Source organism: Periplaneta americana, chromosome 4 (assembly GCF_040183065.1).
Source record: "Periplaneta americana isolate PAMFEO1 chromosome 4, P.americana_PAMFEO1_priV1, whole genome shotgun sequence".
Lineage (NCBI taxonomy): Eukaryota > Metazoa > Arthropoda > Insecta > Blattodea > Blattidae > Periplaneta > Periplaneta americana.
Genome location: NC_091120.1, coordinates 87,664,122 through 87,685,402, shown reverse-complemented (window position 1 = coordinate 87,685,402; position 21,281 = coordinate 87,664,122). Strand labels below are relative to the sequence as shown.

Genomic DNA, 21,281 nt, shown 5'->3' with positions numbered 1-21,281 from the left:
TCTCTCTGGAACTCTTCCTATCTTTGTTGCTCACTATATGGTCATGACTGAAGGAGGGTGGGAAGTAGAAGCTAGCAGGATGTGCTCTCTCTCTCTCTCTCTCTCTCTCTCTCACTCTGTCTCCTACTGCACTTGACCGGTAAGGGTAGGGGTGGGGAAGTGTAGGAAATGCTTAGTTTACAAGCTTTCGCTTTCTAAACCTCGTCCTATCTTTGGGAAATAGAGAAATTATTATTTTTCCTTCTTATGTGCATTCTCATTTCTCCCCCTCTTTGTAATGATAATTGTAATCGAAATAGTTCATTCGTAGTCCTAATCCTAATTGTAATTCAAAGAGTTCAAAGTGGTTAAAGAATTGTATGTAATGTTACGATGTAACAGAGCATACAGTATTAAAAAAAAAATACCGGTATGGTTACATTGGTGCGAAAGAAGCAAGTGGTCTGTGCTATATTATGTAGATGAGTTACTGATTTATTTTAGTTTGTAGTGCATGAATAATGATGTCTTGTGTGATTGCGAACTTCATAGAAAGACTTTTTGCATGTCATGAAAGAAGATGATTGTGGATCTTGTTATAAATACCGTTTGCATGTCGTAAATCTCAATAAAAGAAGAAGATTGTAAATAATGAAAGATCGACACCAAAATTGTTCCTTTTAACATAAAGCGCCAAAAAATTTACAAGGTATTTTCAAGAAGCAAAGTACGATAAATATAAGTGGCTGACTGGTAGTTAGGAATTAATGCTGTCTTTTATTGGAACTGTTTGCTTTTCGTCAAGATCGGGGTACAAGTTTGACAAAAATAGGATTTACCCATTTAGAAAACTTTGAGCAAGGCAGCTACAGCGCATGAATTAACAACAGGGCACATACACTCTACTTTTCATTTGGCAGAACTAGAATTGATACGCAGCTGGATGAACAACGTAGAGAACAAATATATTTGCACAGTCAGAGAGTTAAGCAGAATCGAGAACTCATAAAACGTTCCATAAACATTGTCTGGTGTTTAAGAAAGCAGGAACTATCGTTTTGAGAACACAATGAATCGCCATAATTGATTAATCGAGGAAACTATGTAGACATTTTTAATTTAATAGCGGAATATGATCTGCTTTTAAAGACCCACTTGGAAACATCGACAGTTTTTAAGGGCAAGTCCAATCATACAGAATATCATTGATACAGTTGCTAAATGATTACTACAAGAAATTGAAAAGGAAATCAAAGAAATTAAATTTGTGTCTGCATTAGTGGACGAAACCACTGATGTTTCCAATATACTGCAGCTCATTTGTCCATCGTTTTGAGATATGTCTATGATGGAAAAACGAAGGAGAAATTTGTTGGATTTTGTGATGTTAATGAAGATCGGACTGCATCAACTATTTATGAAGCAATTAAACATTTCTTGACTGAGTTCGGTTGCAATGAAACATTGATAGCACAATCATATGATGGGACAGCAACAAAGGCTGAATGAAGTGCAGGCATTGACTAAATCCACGCATCCTGAAGCTCTATCCATACATTGTTATGTCCATGTATTCAATTTGGTACTATCTCGGGGCATGAGTAGTCTTGCTGAATGTAAAATATTTTTTAGTACACTCAGTGGCATTGCGGAATTTTTTCCTTGATCGTCAAAGAGAACCAAATTTTTTAAGGGACGACTACCTCGTGTTTCCTTCACAAGATGGACATATTCATCAAGGCTTGTCAACATTGCTTGTGAGGACGGAACCAAATATGTGACATGTATAGCGAAATGTTAAACAATTCAACAGAGATAGAAAAAGATATGCTAGTACCTGCAAGAGGCTTCTTATCTACCTTAGAAGATTTTACGTTCTGTTTTCTTCTGAGAACATTTAACAATATTTATACATTCATAAACGTTATCTACAGAATACTGTAGAATCTGCAGAAACTCGCCAAAATATTGCTGCAATGAGAGGAGATTTTGAAAATGTTTATGCAGAAACTGTGAGAAATGTTGGAGAACCTTTCGAAATAATATCTACAAACTACCAGCTTGTATACTGTTGAGATATTCGATAATGTGGTCAGCCAACTTGACATGAGATTTCAAGATTATGGGAATTTGCAATTTTTATCGCTACTAACAAGTGATAAATACACATACAGTACATACTTACAAATGGCTTTTAAGGACCCTGGAGGTTCATTATCGCCCTCACATAAGCCCATCATCCCTATCCTAAGCAAGATTAATCCAGTCCCTACCATCATATCCTACCTCCCTCAAATCTATTTTAATATTATCCTCCCATCTATGCCTTAGCTTCTCCAAAAGTATTTTCTCCTCAGATCTTTCAACTAACAATCTAGATGCATTCCTAGATTCACCCATATGTGCTACATGCCCTGCCTATCTCGGTGAATTTCCAGAGCTATGATAGGTAACGAAATCTGGTTATGGAAACCAGCTATAATGGCTGGGTGGGATCATCGTGCTGACCACACGATTGTTCATTTCTGCTAAGGCATGTGGAGAGTGGACGTGAGGCCAGCAGCCAGCTGGTCGACCTTTGCCCTTCATGGGCTGTTGTGCCACGGATTTAATTTTTTTTTAATTAATATCATTGCTTTGTATTTATGAATTGAACTCTCTACCAACTTCTTGACCTGCGGGACATGAACATTATAATATCTTCTGAACTATTGGAAGAAAAAATTATGAAGTGGTGACAAGACAGCAACTCCTGCAAAATTATGAAATTTTGAGAAAATTTTAAGTCGTGGAATATGTTTAACATGTGCTTCTAAGTTTATTTAACCTATTTACAGTTGCAAATCTGATAATTATTGTTCTTTGTATTTAATTCATACCTATTTGCTTTGTTCACAGGAGATCACAAACAATTGAAACCATCCACTGCAGTGTACAAGCTCTCACGTAAATTTAACTTGGACACATCACTATTTGAACGAATGGTTTCAAATGGAATGCACTGTGAGACATTGAAAGTACAGCATCGAATGCGTCCGGAAATAGCACGACTTATAGTTCCCAGCATTTACCCAGACCTACGGAATCACAATTCTGTTCTGTCTTTTCCAAAAATACGAGGTGTTGTTAAGAATCTGTTTTTCGTCACTCACGACATCCCTGAAGAGGAGGTATGTTGCAATTCGCTTACCAGTACAGATATTAGACAGGTCTGTTAATATTTATCAGAGTTGGATTACTTACTTACAAATGGTTTTTATAGAATCTGGAGGTTCATTGCCGCCCTCACATAAGCCCACCATTTGTCCCTATCCTAACCAAGATTAATCCATTCCCTACCATTATATCCTGCCTCCCTCAAATCCATTTAAATATTTTCCTCCCATCTACGACTCGGCCTCCCTAAAGATCTCTTTCCCTTCGGCCTCCCAACTGACACTCTATATGAATTTCTGGATTCGCCCATACATGCTACATGCCCTGTCCATCTCAAACGTATGGATTTAATGTTCCTAATTATGTCAGGAGAAGAATACAATGCATGCAGTTCTGCATTATGTAACTCTGTCCTTTCTCTTTTAACTTCATCTCTCTTAGCCCCAAATATTTACCTAAGCACCTTATTCTCAAATACCCTTAGCCTCTGTTCCTCTCTCAAAGTGAGAGTCCAAGTTTCACAACCATACAAAACAACTGGTAATAAAACTGTTTTATAAATTCTAACTTTCAGCTTTTTCGAGAGCACAGTGGATTCTAACTTTCAGGTTTTTTTTTTTTTTTTCTTCTTTAGAGCAGACTGGATGACAAAAGCTTCTCGACCGAATAATAACAGGCATTTACTATATTTATTCTGCGATTAATTTCCTCCCGAATGCCATTTATATTTGTTACTGTTGCTCCCAGGTATTTGAATTTTTTCACTCTTTCAAAGGATAAATTTCCAATAAAATTGATTTATTTTCATTTCATACTGTGTTCCAGTCATGAGACTTAGTCATATACTTTGTCTTTTCGAGATTTACTTCCAAACCCATCTCTTTATTTGCTTCAAGTAAAATTCCTGTGTTTTCCCTAATAGTTTCTGGTTTCTCTCCTAACATATTAACGTCATCCGTATAAACAGGCATTTAATGTAACCCGTTCAATTCCACACCCTCTCTGTTATCTTGGACTTCCCTAATGGCATATTCTGGAACAAAGTTGAAAAGCAAATATGATAGTGCATCTCCTTCCTGTATGTTTCACTGAGACACATTTTAATTAATCTAACTAGTTTCTTGGGAATACAAAATTCAATAAGAATATTTTATAAAACTTCTCTCTTAACCGACTCATATGCCTTTTTGAAATCTATGAATAACTGATTTACTGTGCCCTTATACTCCCATTTTTCTCCGTATCTGTCGAATACAAAAAATCTGATCAATAGTCGATCTATTACGCCTAAAACCACATTGATGATACCCAATAATTTCATCTACATATGGAGTTAATTTTCTCAAAATAATATTGGACAAAATTTTGTACGACGTCAACAAAAGTGATATTCCTCGAGCTGGATTATTTGTATAAATGTGATGGATCTTAAAGAATATATTGAAATAATATTGACAGCAATTAAAGAAATGTTACATATAACCAGATATGGTAGAACAAACTCTATCTATTACCTTAATGTGTATAGGTACAAAACATACACTATTTTTAAAGGTGCAGAACTTGAATTTTCAATTCAGTGTCTCCGCACTTTTAATTTAATGTTACCGGTTGGTACATGCTTATCAGTGGCGCGGATCTTAAGAGGCTTTTGAGGCGTAGTCTACACAAAAGTTTGTGTTATTATACCTAATAACAGTAAGCCTATAAGTTCGTAATACCGGCAACAATGTATCGTAGCACTTGGTTTCACTCTGATCCTTTCATATATTAAGTTCACTGCAGTCATTCCAGGATGGAGAGTTCAGTGCCTTGACTCTCAAGCTTGAGGGGGGACAGGGGGTATCAATTCTGTACAGCTCAGTGTGAAACATGGCTAGCCTCACCATCACAATAATACGTCATTCTATATTGTGAACGAGCTGTGTTGTTGAGTGTTAGTTTAATCAAAAGTGCATGCTTGTGTTATATATTAATTTAGTGTAAAATGGCCCGTACTGAGATATTGAGGTCATTATTTATAGAATTAAAATAGTAACCATTTTCAAGTTGGATATATGAAACAAAATGTGCTTACAAAGATAGGAGATTGACACCACATTTACATATTAAAATAGCGGATAGAGAAAGACAAAATATAAATTTTCAACTTTTCAAGATATAAGAAATATCCTTGGCTAATAGGGTGCTCTGAGACAAATAAGTTGCATTGTTATACCAGTATTCTGTTTAGGGGTGAAAATGAGTGATCATCATATTCTTGTGGGATCTGTGTTACAAATAATGTTGATAGAAAAGCCGAGAAACATCTGCTGTATAAAAAGATATAAGGCAAGCAGATCTTTTCAGCCTATCCAGTATTTACACCTTAGCTTCGCCACTGATGCTCATAAGTTCATACAGTGAAAGAGTAAAAGAGTATTTTGTATGTGTAAATGTTAAAAAGAATCGTGTCAAAATAAAAAAAAGCAGGGTTCTGGTGGAGCTCATAGACTACTTCATACATTATTGAGTATTATGCTGTAAAATATATTGCCTCAGATTTGTTTGAAAAGTTACTTATCAAATCATTTTCAAATTGTAGAATATATTAGAGTGGTAAACATTGAAATATAGTTGCAATTGACAGGGGAGTTCCAAGGATCAGTATTGGGGCCTCTTTTATATTTAGTTATGGTTAATGATTTGCCTTTTAATATCCACAATAAATGCATACTTTTTCCAGATGATACAATATTGTATTCTTCCAGTAATAATTTGAATGATTTAAACCACATTATGACTAACAACAAGGGAACATTCAACACTGGAAGGTTGCACAGGATCTTCAAATTTTGCATACATACGTATAATTATTAGTGTAAGATGTTTTGCCAAAAAGATAAGTTGCGAAAATAATATGCAAGGTATTAAAACGATGTTTCGAATATCAATGTGAATCTAGTAGTTACAGAGCCTTTTGAGTGTAGCATGTGGTAGAGACGAGGGAAAAACAAGGCTGCAACTCAACGTCTGTAAACACAGAGTTAAATATCGTCCATCATTACGAACAAAATATGAATTGATTTCGTGGAATTAAACAAACTCATAGTACATGCATTGAATTGGTAAGGTATATTTAATGGTCTCACAAATTAAACTTATAAAAGCAGGCTATATTAAATTTTGTTTTCCTTACTTATATTTTTCTAATAAAAATGAATGCCTTTATTGTTTGTTTTCCTGCCTTTATTGTTTGTTTTCCTGCCTTTGTTGTTTGTTTTCCTCTCATAAGATGTACCGGTATATTTTTATGGATTGATATTTTGTAACTTTGTGCATTTACTATTGCAGTTACTAAGAATATTACTTGGAAGTTAGAAAGAAACACATTTAATGCATTGAGTTAATCAATTTCAGTGTCCTAACATATCAAGCCGCAAGAATGTTCATGAAGCACACTTCCTCTTAGCTCTCTGCAGACATCTCATCTTTCAAGGCTATGATCCTTGCAGAATAACGATCTTAACAACCTACAAAGGACAAATGTTTGCAATGAAAAATGTAAGTAATTATAAATTTACAAAATTAAAAAAGAAAAATTGGTCCTGATATATAGGTTGTTTCAGAATTCAACCGAAGAAATTTATCTAGTTATAGAGGGGTTGTACACAAGCAATTTGATATAAGAAACCGCAGGATCTCCGACGAAAAATATGAGTTATCAGTTGTTAAAGCTGTTTACATTTGATACTCATAACCCACTATTAAAATGAAATGGAGGTTTGGAATAGTATGAGATGGTTTTGGACCTTATTAGGGATTGTATGAAGCCCAATTGTTATGAACAAATCAATCGCGTTTTCAAAACTTAGACTTCGTAGAATTTGTAAAATTTGCCGGCAAATTCGAGTCTAACCTGGTATATATATATATATATAATTGGCATTCATACAGTTCTCTCTGTACATTAAAAACTCAAAAAAGTTTCGTATCCATGGTTCAAAAATTAAAATAGAAAATTAATATTCCGAATTTAAAAGAAAACTTACAAATCAAACCAAACCCTTTAACTCTATTAAATATAGAGTATAATCTAAATTTAACAGAAGAAATACTGAAATCAGAAGTAAACACTGAAATAATGAAACAATTGTCTTTAGAGACATTTAATGTTACGTACCCTCCACAAAACTGGCTTCATTTATACACCGGCGGATCCTTGATTTCCAGGGAATAAGATGCTGGTGCAGGTGTTACGTGCTGTCTTCTCTCACTTTATAGATCTCTTGGATATGGAACAACAAGTTTTGATGGAGAAGTCATTGCAATAAGTGAAAGGCTCAGGAATTTTCTATGCCAGATCAATAAATTTAAGAATGCAGTTATATTGTCAGACTCCAAAGCAGCTTTTCTAGCAATAGTCTCCAGACATACACCTTCATCTCAAACAGCCAAAATAACTAAAATGCTCTCTCAATTAATAACACTCAATAAAAGAATTATATTCCAATGGATACCATCCCATTGTGGAATCCTGGGAAACGAGAATGCGGATGCTTTAACAAAGAAGAGCAGCACTGCTACTTACAGACATGTTACTAAATCCTACGTATTACTCTGTGAAAAGATTTATTAAATCTACATACTTAGACTTCAACAAACAAAAATGGGTAACACAATCTCAAGGGAAAAAATGAAATGCGTCATAATCCACAGTTAATTCCCGATTTACTACGAAAATCATCTGTAGCTGCATTTAGATTGGCAACAGGCCATCGGCCAAACACCTGCATAGAATTGGAATATATCAGTCCCCTAACTGCTCATTGTGCAACTCAAACCAAGAAATGGATTCGGAACATCTCAAAATCTGTGTTTCAGTGGCTGACCATGATAATATCTTTGAAAAATATTGGAGTGCAAGAGGTCAAATGACTTTGTTGTCAAATGCCTGGCATTAGAAAACAACAACATATAATTTTTAATTCCAATGCCTCTTATTTTATTGATGAGATAATCTGAATTCTTTCTTTTTCGAACCATCGAAATATGTATTGTATTATTTATTATGCTTTCGGCAAGAGTATACTGTATAGTACTAGCCATTGCTTCATTGCAGTTCATTTGAAATCAAGTCATATTTGAACTCCTTTGGAGCTCAGCTAGGTATCTGTTAGAAATGTGCTTGTGTTTAGTTGCAGATGTGACGAGTGCATGATCTTTTTGTGTACTATACAATTATTTTCATGCGTTTTGTCCAGTTAATGTTTAAGTTATATGAAATTCGTTGTACATAGTTTCTAATAGTTAAGCCAGAATAATTAATAAACTTCAGAATAAAAGTACTTAATTCGTTGCAGAAAAATACTGTAATTAAGTCGAAGGTCGTTACTTTGAACAATTCCTGTAACTTGTTTTCCAACTGGCAGTGAGTATTGAAAGAATAATTTGTTTTCCTTTATTACAGGACTGATACCAGTATATGTATGTACTATACTGTACAGTAATTCCTGAATATTGCTTGCTCCTTCCTCTAAAGAAGACGAAAAGGGAAATTTCTTTCTTTTTCATTTATCCATTTTGTTAAGATATTTTCTATTAACAGAATAATGATATACACTATTTATATACACTACAAGTTAATTGATAAACATACTGTGACTTGTCCAGAGCAATGGTTATGCATTTCTCAAACTACATTTCTTCTTTGCTCTTCTAAACAATTCTTGTCATTTTTACAAAATAACTAGAGCTGGCATTTTAATGTTACAACAGTAGTTTAAAGTTACATACCCTAAGTTAAAAAAAAAAAAAAAGTACCTGCTGAAACTTGACCTTTCGATCTCATCTTCTGACAGAAACCAACTACAATATTTAACCGATGTGCCACAGAGACATGGCAGTATTGTATCTGACACATTTTCAATTTATCGCTATGTCACGTCCAGGTTCAATCAGTGGCATACTGACTCAATAAATATTTCACGCAATTACGTGAAAGTTTGAATCCGGAGACCCTTACTTAGTTCCCTATCTCAAAATATTTACCTAGGACCCCTCCACAACCCTTTAAATTCCTTCGGTTGAATTCTGAAACACACTGTATATGTCTACTATATTCCTCATTCCAAGTGACTGAAGAAAAATTATGCATTTGATGTAGTGTATTCAAATAGCTTCACAAAACTGAATCCAACTAAGTATAGTATAATGTACACCCTGTTATTGACGGCTCTCTATATAGTATGGGTGAAATTTGTTTCATACTTCATACACATTTTGTTATCCAAAATGACATTTTTGTAAAAAAAAAAAAAAAATAAATACATGCTTACTTATTTCAGATGCTGGTGGAAGATTCAACATTGAGAGATGTTCGTGTTACTGTAGTTGATAACTTCCAAGGAGAAGAAAATGATATCATTCTTTTGTCCCTTGTACGAAGCAATGATGAAGGAAAAATTGGATTTCTAACCACAGAGAATCGAGTGTGCGTAGCATTGTCAAGGGCACGTCATGGTCTCTTTCTAATTGGAAACATGGAGAACCTTAAAAATGCAAGTGCTGTATGGAAGAATATTGAAGAAACATTGAGTCAGCAGGACGCAATTGGAACTCATTTAAAATTGCAGTGTGAGGTTAGTAGAATGTTGTAAATTATTTAATACATCCACGACCACCCAAACTCTTCTTAAAGTGTGCAGATTTACTCTGAAGTGAAGCAAAAAGCTTCGACAACTAGACATAAGTACCTTAATAAATTCAGAATGAGTATATAGCAAGACTGAATCTTACATTAATAAGATCAGCTGCAATACAGATAGGCCTATTTAATTTCGGATGCAAGATACCTCAGAAGAGAGTACCGGTAATGAAAAACCAAAGGCAGAAGTTACCTTCATACCCCATACCATTACGTTTTGCTATGTTCGCTTATATTACGTAATTTAATTCTGGTGAGATTCGCATTGGTAAATTTGGAATATCTACTCGGCATATAAAATTTTACATACATATTGTGGACAATAGAACTCTCTTCCTCCCCCCCCCCCCCGCACTTTTAAGTCGCTAAATAAGTGTTGAAAACATAAAATTGCAAGGTTCAGTTCTTGTAATGTTTTCTTTAAAAATATTGCGAATTGCAGGATTTATTTAGAATGTTATTGGTACGTTAAAGCACTAAATAGGTACATACAGAGTTTGACCAGCATTCTTACTGAGCTGTGAGGTTGTTTTTGTCAGGCAGTACATTGGATTTTTCCCAGTTATGTCCTCTATGTCCAGAGCAGGGATTTTCCTTGTTAATTTTTTGCACTAAGTCGGCAACACAATTCTGCTGACACTTTGCATTGTCAGTCTTCATTAGTGATTTATCTGAAGTGTATTTTTAAACATAGATAGATATACAGTACAGTAATGCATTTTCCTCGTTTAAACATAATATCTGCTGAAGAAGTACGAGTTGTGTTAATGTAAATTTCGGCAATGTTTTTCAGACGCTACACAATCTTTGAAACAGTGTGTGAAATTGTTAAATAAGTGGCGAGAAACGAGTTCTATTCTTGTTAAGAAGAAACATTATCTGAAGCATAAACCCAACATGCTGTCCGTCAAAAAGCAACAAATTGTTGCTCGGCAAGAATGTCGATAATTTAGGTTTGACTTGTTCTGTATGTGACTTCAGTAATATCGCTACGTCACTTCAATATTACGGTACAAAATTAGATCTGGGGTTTTAAGACAATGAAAAATGTATTTTGAGCACCTAAAATAAGCTCTAAAAATATAAAAATAGCCTTTTAAAATAATAGAATAGGCATTTAAAATATAACAGGCCCTCAATTTTTTTCCCTTCCATTCAGGAACTTGGTACTGACACTTAAATAATTAATGGAAACAGTAAACCAATGGATTGAAGCATTTATTCAGATTAAATTATTAAATTATCAAAGAGCACAAATATTATAAATTGATTAGTAAATTAGGCACCTTATGAACACAAGTGTTTAGTCAACTGTCCGAAGACAGGTCTGAACCTCACAAATGATACCAAGAAGGCACCACTTATGAGGCAGCTAGGCCAGGAGATAATAGAGTAGGATGGCCAGTTCCTTTCCCCCTTCATTGCATACATAGCCGACTAGCTACATATTACACTAGTCAGACTTCAGATGCATGCAAACAATTATTGTTCTTCCTCTGACATATGGTCAAATGAGATGAACTGCCTGATAATAGATGTATAGTACTAATCAAGCAGAACCTCAGTCATAGGGTGATCACAAGTTACAGAATGCAAAAATTCAAAACTTTTCATTCTTAATTTGCTGTGCAATACTTAACTTTAATCTCTACTTTCAATCTTTGATTTTTGTCTGTCAGTATTATTTTGTAAGCTGAGAAAGATGCACTTTGCAAACTGTGGTTAAGGGGGTGGTGGGGAGAGGATGGCTAACCTTGGTTACATTTTTATTTTCAATTTCATCATCAAGGTTTTCATTTTCTACATCCAGTACTTTATTCATACGTATCAGCATTGAAAAACTTGGATTTTTCTTCAACACATTAATCCACTCAGTCTTTTAATAAACAATAACAACCAACAGTATATGAGGAGACAAAGAGAAAGGCAGAAAAGAGGAAAGACTTGTGAAAGATGGGTTTACACTGAAAGACATGCCCTTGAGCAGAACACTATGAACGAATGAGTACTTACTGGTATGCCACAATTTGAGAAGTTGTGAAACGGCTCTTTTTAATTGAAAAAGTTGATTGTCAGTAACAATAGCTATCTACATAGATAGCATAGATGTGATAGAATGTGCATTAGAGAGTTCAAAAGCAGTCTTATTCTTGTTATACAAAGAGAGGCAGTGAAAAGTTACCACACTACGCAGGGGATGTCGGAGAAAAGATTACCCGACTCACCGGTAAGCTGTAGCAGTGCAGGCAGGCGTTCAGTTTCATTATGGTAGGCCTAAAATTCCCGAGTGGTGGGGATGGGATGGAGTGCGCAGACAGCATGAAGTGTACGGAGTGTTTAGTTGACGAGTGGAGTTAAAAAAAAATGTTCAATAACAAGTATAGTAATGCAACACTATGTAATAATATACGCTCAACAAACACGTCCCCTGCATAGTGCGGTAACTTTTCGCTGCCTCTGTGTGTAGTATATATGTTATAAAATGTGATAATTTTTAAATGGGCGTTATGGGCACTATTACAGTGAAATGAAGTTAACGATCGAAATAAGCATTTTAGGGTACTACAAAACTATCGGATTTCATGATTTTTCCTGAAACATGGGCATATTTAAAACATGTTCCTTTGTATTAATGCTTAAGGAACAAAATTGGCACTTGCCTTAAAATCTCAGCTCTATACCTTATTAAGGCGTAGGATTAGCTGAGCAATTAAAGTATTGGCTTTCTAAGCTGGTAACCCAGGTTCGAATCCTGATGGGTCAGAGTGAAATTTTTTGCGAACAAAGACAGTGCTTGGTAGATTTTTGCGGAATGCTCCCATTCTATCTGTATTCCACCGTTGCTCCATTAATCATCACCATCACTATGCAGATCACCTCCCATCAGGGCCGCGGACAGGTTTTACGGGCCCCTGTGGAGTATTGTGCTCGGGCCCCGTTGAAAAAAAGTTAAAAATGACAAGTTACCAATTATTCTGACCACAATAATTATTTTCAAAATAAATAAAAGACAACCCCATACACAGATACAAATCTAAAAATATACACTTTTGTTACACTGAAAACTTTTAGCAAAACTTCACATTAGCGCAATATATTATATTCATTACGCTTCTTTTTCAGTAGGGCCTACATAGTATGTTTCGTGACGAAACTTTCGTCTTTTCGTTGTCGTTTGTTTCGTTTCGTTTTCATAAAACCTATTCTTAAACAGCTGTAATTTCTGACTTGCAGGCCAACATCAAGAAACAACTCTCCTTGACTTCATTGATACAAAATCATCAATTATATCATCGCTCTCCAGACTAAGGAGGCCAAGGTTACTCAGTCTTTCTTGGCACATTGTTACTCTGAATACATTTTTATTTCTTTCATTTTCTTTGCAGTTGATGTGAAATTGAGCGTTGCTAGTGAAGGTGCAGAAAATAAACTAATCTCAAGCCCGTCTGTTCAGGCTGTCAAAAATGAAGACAGTTGATACTAGAAGTGAATACTGATGGTTGTGGCTGTCTAGAAAAAATTCTGATAACAGTAGTATTGAATCAGAACAAGCAAACAATAGTAAAAATTATATGTTAATATGTGCAAGTGGAACAAATTTACACACAGCAGTTCCTAACTCTGAGTCATGGAAGTAACATGCGACCTTGGAAAACTAAAAAGTGGCAGACAAATTGTGTCATTGAATACGTTGTTCGAAAAACTACCCCCACCCTGCCTAATAACCTTCTAAATGACGGAACAAGAGTCTTTCCAGTATTATTTTCAAAACTCAAGAATGAAGAATGTGTTCCCAGAGACTGGCTAGTGTGGAGTGAAACAATTCAGTTACTGCACTATTTTCTCTGATTTGTTTCACTCCACACTAGCCAGTCTCTGGGAACACATTCTCCATTCTTGAGTTTTGAAAATACTGTAATACTGTTTTTGGAAAAGCTCTTCTTTTCGAACAACACTTTCAATGACACAATTTGTCTGCTACTCTTTAGTTTTCCAAGGTCGCTCAATTTCACACCAACTTCAAACAAAGTTCTACTCCCTTCCTTAATATCTTCCAATTTTTCTGTTTCTCCTTGCACTTCTCAGCTTCCTACTTACGTTTCTACTTGTCCATTGTCCGCTGGTAACACTAATGAGCAGAATTTACTAGAAAAGCGACAACGAAAAGACGAAAGTTTAGACACGAAACATACTATGTAGACCCTACTCGAAAGGAAACGTAATCCTCCGGCTTGCATTTGGAAGAGTCCACTAGTATATTGCGGTGGGCCGGCAGAGATTGGTAGTTAAGAAAACAAGCCAATTGAACGTGTTCGTTACAAGTGACGGGAACATATTTCAGGTAAATCCCGGAGACCTCATGTGTCGTGTCGATGATTGTTAATGTGGAAAACCGATATTCTATTATATAAAAGTTAAACATCTACATAATTAAGTGGTAATTTGTATTATACTATTGTTGGTTAATACGTCAGATTCATGTAACAAATGTTCTTACAACATTTTATAGTACCGGTATGTATCTGTGAATAATTATTCGAGATAATGGAAAGTAATCAGACTCACTTAATCTGACGGGCCCTTACTGCTCATGGGCCCATATGCACTTGCCCCCTTTGCCCCCCCCCTTCTCGGCGGCCTTGCCTCTCATGTTGCACAGACTGCGAAGCTACAGCGACAAAACGATCTGTAATTACTGCACAATACTTCTAGTACTTCTAGGAGGAGATGCTTGGGTGAATGACACAAAATCAAGTACCGACCATTGAATAAAAAATGTTACATTATTAATTTTTGCAATGACAGCAGAAGACTTAATTTACGTGTGTCATGTAGAGTGGAACATATCATTTCAGTTATTCCAAAACCTTGTAACTCCAGAAACAACATTTTTTTCAGTGAGGACAAAAATATTCATAGAGTGTAAGTAAGTACTTTCACAAAATATAACTACCAAAACCTCTCATCGACCATTTACAGATGTTATGTTAATAGAATAAAGCACCAAAAACTCTTGTGGATGCAAACATGAACTATATGAGCTATGCTAACATTCCAAATATATGTGGTTATGTATTTTTAATTAGAGAAAAATGTATCGTTCATTCTTCTTTAAGCATTCGTAAACCATTGATGATCAATATTTTACAATCAGTAAAACCGAAACCTAGAATTCAGCAGTCACTGGATTTACGAGGTTTTGGAATAACAGCGACAAGATGGTTGTGGTATAGGATAGCATTTGTGATTTGAAGATTGTTTTCTACCCTTAATGATTTAAACAAGAGCAGTTTCTACTAAGCATTATAGTTTAAATTTATACTTCTGTTTGTCAGTCCTCACATAATATGCTATTTCATATCGTGTGGGTTAAAATCATGCAGTGTAATCAGCTGTATTACTGACAATATCTTTGTGTAACAGATCCATCCAGATCAACAAACGTTAGTGTCGTGTGCTGAAGACTTCAGTAAAGTTCCAGAAGGTGGCTGCACTGTTCAGTGCATGGCATCTCTGAGGTGTGGTCATACATGTAAGAGTTTGTGTCATATAAATGACCGTGATCATACTGTGCATCGCTGTTACGAGCCTTGCAAACTGACATGTGAATTGAAACATCCTTGCAAGCTGCAATGCTGGCAAGAATGTGGCATCTGCAAGGAACCAGTGTTAAGAAACCTTCCATGTGGTCATGAAAAGGAGCTACAATGCTATATTGAGTACCAAGCATATGAGTGCCAGGTATATTTAATTATATTCTACAAGTGAAACATTTTACATGCTGGTATATTACAGTTTGATAGAATTGGCTGTTAAATGGTTAAGTCAAAATAAACTGTATGAAGAATGTTGAATAATTATTATTTTTTTATTTTACTGAAATTGAATTATAATAATGGTGATTATTTATTATTATTATTATTATTATTATTATTATTATTATTATTATTATTATTATTCTGAGGATGACCAATAATAGGTCGAAACATGTAAACAAGGTACGTTAGAATTTAACACAAGAAAGTCTTATCATACATATTCCGAAGTAATACAGTGTTAAAAGTTGTGTAATCAAGATGTATTAATATTATTTCCAAGATATTTTTCTAATTTTGATTTTGTGGTGATTTTAAGGTGCCAGTGTTGAGAAAACTTCCATGTGATCATGAAAAGGAACTGGAATGTTATGTTGAATACCAGACGCACATATGCCAGGTATGCTTCATGACATTGTACAAATAACTTACAGTATTTTACAAATTTTAGGATTTCTCAATGTTAGTTATTACCAGGCTCAATCGAATTAAATTAATATAAAAGAGCTGGTGAAATATTTTCTTCCTAAGTAATTCTTAAAATTTTCATTTTATTGTGATTTTAAGGCCCAAGTGCTGAGAAAACGTGTGCTTAATAAAACTCTACAACTAAACCTTTTTCACAGTTTCTCAGGATTGGCTGTTACCTGGCTAAGTCAAAATGAACTAACTTTATGAAGAGTCTTGAATAATTACGGTACTATAATTTTTTATTCTACTAGAACTGAAACATAGAGGTTTTTTTTTTTTTTTTTCCAAAATATTCTTATAATTTTGATTTTGTGGTGATTTTTAAGGTCCCAGTGTTGAGAAAACTTCCATGTGGTCATGAAATGGAGCTGGAGTGTTTTGTGCAATACCAGATGCACAAGTGCCAGGTATGCTTCATGACAAATTTATAAACACAATATTTTATCATCATCATCATCATCATCATCATCATCATCATCATCAGCAGCAGCAGCATCAGCATCATCATCATCATCATCATCATCATCATCATCATCATCAAATTTTCAGCAATAGGTATAAGAGTGACAAAGCAGAGGTGCTTACCTGCTGATTGGGAGCTGTGCTCGGACGTGAGTTCAGTTCCCACTTGGGCTGATTATCTGATTGGGGTTTTTCCGAGGTTTTCCTCCAACTATAAGGTGAATGTTAGGCAGTTTATACGCATCCTCGTTTTCATCTCTCTATTACCATTTCCATCAAATAGCCTAGTTGGTACACGTCGTAGTAACTCACTATATTCTAACTGAACAAACTAAAAAAAAAAAAAAGACGTTAATTCTGCCCTTCATTTAGTCGAAGATAAAAAAATCACATTTTCTATATCAATATCGAAAGCATCGGAGGCATGTATGCAACAATTGTGAATGACGTGGGCTTTACAATTTGCTTTTAATATGTGATTACTTTCGTTCTGCAAAAGTCTATACACACAATAACCTGTCTTGATAATACAGTACTTTTCTTTCACACTGCGGCCAGCACACAGTGGCTTGCACGCCGACCACAGCACATGGGACTCCTGCCGAAACAGTTGTAATATCCCCACTACCGCATTACATTCTCATAATTAGTTACAATTACAATGATAATAAGCACATACCTTATCATAAGAGATGTTGGAAATGTTGTCATCCATACACACATTTCTGGCATATTCTCAGGAAATTTTCATTCACACTCGAGAGTTTAATATCCGAAATTGAGTCAATTTCTCGCCTGATGTTTTCTTTTAGTTCTTCCATTGTATGGGGGTTTGTTGCATACACTTTATTTTTCAAGTTCCCCCATACATAAAAATCGCGTACAGTTAAATCAGGGGATCTTGTTACTCTTCGCTTTCTATCGCGGATCGACCCAGTTTCCCTGAATTTGTTTGCAAGTTTTCATACGGTTTCTCTGTGTGGGATAGGTAAACCGGAAAATTTTGTTTCAAATTGCCTTTTAACTTCCTTACAAGAGTTTTTTGTCACATATGTGTCGTACTTAAAAGTCCTTTGTGGTAATGTGTAATCGTGTTGAGGCATTATGGAAAACTGCGCAAGCAAGCATCTGCAGATCATAATGAATATTCGACAATATTTGGTCACCGGGATGCAGTTTATTCAATTAAACTGATTACATGTACAACAAATACATCCCTTCATTTCAACATTTCAGAAAACCTGTGTATGGTGATGATTTAGAATTTTCGCATGATTTTGTAAGTAAATTAATACTTTCATATGGCATTCATTTCCAATATATTTCTCTAATTACCTATCATAGATATACATTTGTTTCTCAGATAGGAGAGCACAGAACACTTAACAAGAATTTTACTCGCTCCATCGAAATTAGCCAGTTCATATTTGCTTTACGACTCTATATTTAGTAATATCAGGTTTATATATTTCTAGTAATTTATTGATTTTACTATGATCAGCACATTGATTACTACTCTCTGTATGTTTTTCTATTCACTTTCAACAAATTATTGGCAACAATGTAATATATATTAGGATACCAATGTATTGACATCTACTTTGTATGCCAACACTGCGTATTCAGTATTACTTAATAGCTATGCAAGCTTACATTATTCAATTTGTTTTTAATATTTGACATGATCTTTTTTTTAATGTTGTTTTGGATGATTAATATTGTCACTATGTTATATTTCACTCTATTTATGTCATTTCCAAATGTAAGACAAAGTTTTGTAATTGATTTTAGATGGATATCTGTTATATCTCGTACCTGAAGATGCCCTATAAGGGTGAAAAAGTTAGCATTAAGACTAAATAAGATGTAAAACATAAGTGTTTTGTTTTATATATAATCAATGCTCAAGCCATAAGACGGAATAAATAATTAATTATATTGATATATGTTATCTAAAAATAAGACGAGCTGAAGCCTCAGTAGTTCAAGAAAGACTGACAATGACATGTCACTAGTGTCGAAATGGAACCGTCTGTCAGTAAGGCATTATTACCATTTTAAAATAAGTTTTAACACTTTTAAAATTTGATGTTTTAAAGAAACATTTTTATATTTTATAATAAGTGTTAAAGTGATCATCAAAGACAAAGTAAAATTTAAATTGTTTATGTTGCTGTTCCACCACAAAAAATACAGCACGTGTCCCTCTGTTGAACATCTTTGTCAGAAATCCATTAGCTGTAGTGGTGATCATTTTTCTTTGAACATTTCTAACTTTAATGCAACCACCTTATTGCGACATATTGTAGTTTCTCGACAATTGTTCTATGGTCTGAAATGGTCCATCTCTGGTCGACTTGTTTGACTCTTAAATTATTTGTGAAGGGAAAGAAATAGTTCTGATAACACATTTGCATCTTAAGCCTAGAGAAAAGTGAATTTTATGCAGAAAAATAAAGTTTTATTTTGTTCAGTGTCTGTTATACCGATTTTCTGTAACATTGAAATTTATTTGAATTATTTGTAGTAAAATTATATTCTGATGCTGACTTGTCATACTACTTGACATGTTGCTAAGGAAATATTTTGATCTGATATGATTAATCTCAATTCTTATATGAGTTGTTTCTTTTTCTTGAAAATATTTTTAATCCATGTTGAATCTTTCGTACACTACTTTTAACACTTGGAATATAAATAATTGATTAAATGGCGATCTTACTCGTGTTAATTGTGTAAGCATGTGCGGCTTACAGCTGTTTCGGTGCTTCTTCACACCATCCTCAGAGCCTACTAGATCTCGGCGTCATCTCGAACTTCGCTGCCTGTTGTGTGGGTGCGTTTGATTGTTGAAAAGTGTTGAAATGTGGTGTCAAATAATGTGTGTGTTCTGAAATTGATCTGTGTGTTGAGAATTTGATCAGGGTGTGTTTTAGTGCGTCTGTATAATTTATATTGTTGTAGTGTGTTGAGTTTTTGGTTTTTGGTTTTTGGGCTGTATGTGTAGGATTTCCATGTCTGTATTTATGTTATTGTATGTGTGGTTAGCATTAGTTATGTGTTCGGCATATGTAGATGTATTGTGTCCTCTGGTTATTGCTTTAATGTGTTCTTCGTATCAAGTTTGGAATGATCTGCCTGTCTGTCCAATGTAGAAACTATTGCATGTGAGTTTGTATACGCCTGTGTGGTTATATTTATTTGTTTTTGTAAAAACTCAACACACTAGAACAATATGAAATATACAGACACATTAAAACACACCCTGATCAAATTCTCAACACACAGATCAATTTCAGAACACACACATTATTTGACACCACATTTCAACACTTTTCAACAATCGAACGCACCCACACAACAGGCAGCGAAGTTCGAGATGACGCCGAGATCTAGTATTCTCTGAGGATGGTGTGAAGAAGCACCGAAACAGCTGTAAGCCGCACATGCTTACACAATTAACACGAGTAAGATCGCCATTTAATCAATTATTTATATTTTTAATGTCTTTCTGTTCCTTGAAAATATAATCATTTTCTTCCATCACCCCAATTACGCAGGTTAAAGTACTGAAAAAACTATCTGCTTGTGGACATGAAGTTACAGCTGAATGTTGGATGAAAGAAGAAAATATTCGCTGCTCATTTCCATGTGAAATACGTCTAGATTGTGGACATGCGTGTACACGCAGATGCCATCCATTCAGAGATCCTGACCACGAAAAGGTGAGTCTCTTGAGGAATGTGATATAAACAAGATAATATATCTATAAATTTAATGATCATCATCATCCATCATCATCATTCATTTCTTCATGGATTAGACTGATTGGCCTGTTCCATTTTTAGGGTTTTGAAGCATAGGTTGGTCCTTCCAACGCATCTTGGGGCACCTTCTGGATAGTCTATGTATTGCAGTATATAGCAATAATGTTGTCTGCTAGTCTATGTATTGCAGTATATAGCAATAATGTTGTCTGCATAACTTAAAAATAATGTATTTTTTAAAGAATAAGGGACAGCTTGTTGAATTTTCCAAATTCTATTGTATCATCGACTGCAGAGTAGGGATAAGACTTATGATTGACAAATGTGCAGTGGGACTGTCTTCTTCGAATACTTTGTTTCACCACAACTTTTCGAAGATCGGCTCTATCTTCGTCTTCAGGTGGACAAAAAAATGGGATGAGAAAAGGATTCCTATTTGTTGGGATCGTTACAAACAGCTAAATTGGTCAAGTAGATTTAGCTGTTTGTACATTAAACGCAAAAATGTTTACGAATAGGAACCCCTTATTCACTCCAATTTTTCTCGGAGACTAAGATAGAGCCCATCTTCTGTGATTTTCGTTTTCATTACTACCAATAGAAAAAAATCTAGTCTGTCTACTATTCTAAGCAATTCATAATAGTTTTCTCCTTCTTTAGATCATTTATGATTACTGAAGGAGGAAACAGCTTAATGATGTCATGAATACTCCGAATAAACAATTGTCAGTGACAATCTTCAAGAAATATTGCACAAAAATATCTGCATAAAGTTCAGTCTTGTTAAAATGTGTGTATCAGTGGCGGCTGATTGGTTGAGACAAGTGAGGCCAGGCATCAGTCACTTGACAAACTCAAATTTTGTATTTTTATATAACATATAATATTAGTTATTTGAATAAAGCATATAGCATTGTAGAAGTATTTGAAAACTTTATAGACCTA

At 34.7% G+C, this 21,281-nt stretch overlaps 1 protein-coding gene across 6 annotated transcripts in view; it reads left to right on the top strand.

Moving 5' to 3' along the window:
• The window catches only part of LOC138698021 (NFX1-type zinc finger-containing protein 1-like), a 161,305-nt gene that overhangs the window by 58,960 nt on the left and 81,064 nt on the right, over window positions 1-21,281 (top strand). For 5 of the 6 annotated variants that reach the window (XR_011331659.1, XM_069823699.1, XM_069823698.1 and 2 more), the window contains exons 4-10: window positions 2,878-3,149; window positions 6,535-6,678; window positions 9,462-9,755; window positions 15,245-15,562; window positions 15,956-16,036; window positions 16,434-16,514; window positions 20,130-20,294. Coding sequence is in view for 5 of the 6 variants with exons in the window: in XM_069823699.1 (XP_069679800.1) it covers window positions 2,878-3,149; window positions 6,535-6,678; window positions 9,462-9,755; window positions 15,245-15,562; window positions 15,956-16,036; window positions 16,434-16,514; window positions 20,130-20,294 (1,355 nt within the window). In the remaining variant the exon portion in view is untranslated. The remainder of the gene's footprint in view (window positions 1-2,877; window positions 3,150-6,534; window positions 6,679-9,461; window positions 9,756-15,244; window positions 15,563-15,955; window positions 16,037-16,433; window positions 16,515-20,129; window positions 20,295-21,281) is intronic. The other variant, XM_069823697.1, reaches the window with a different exon arrangement.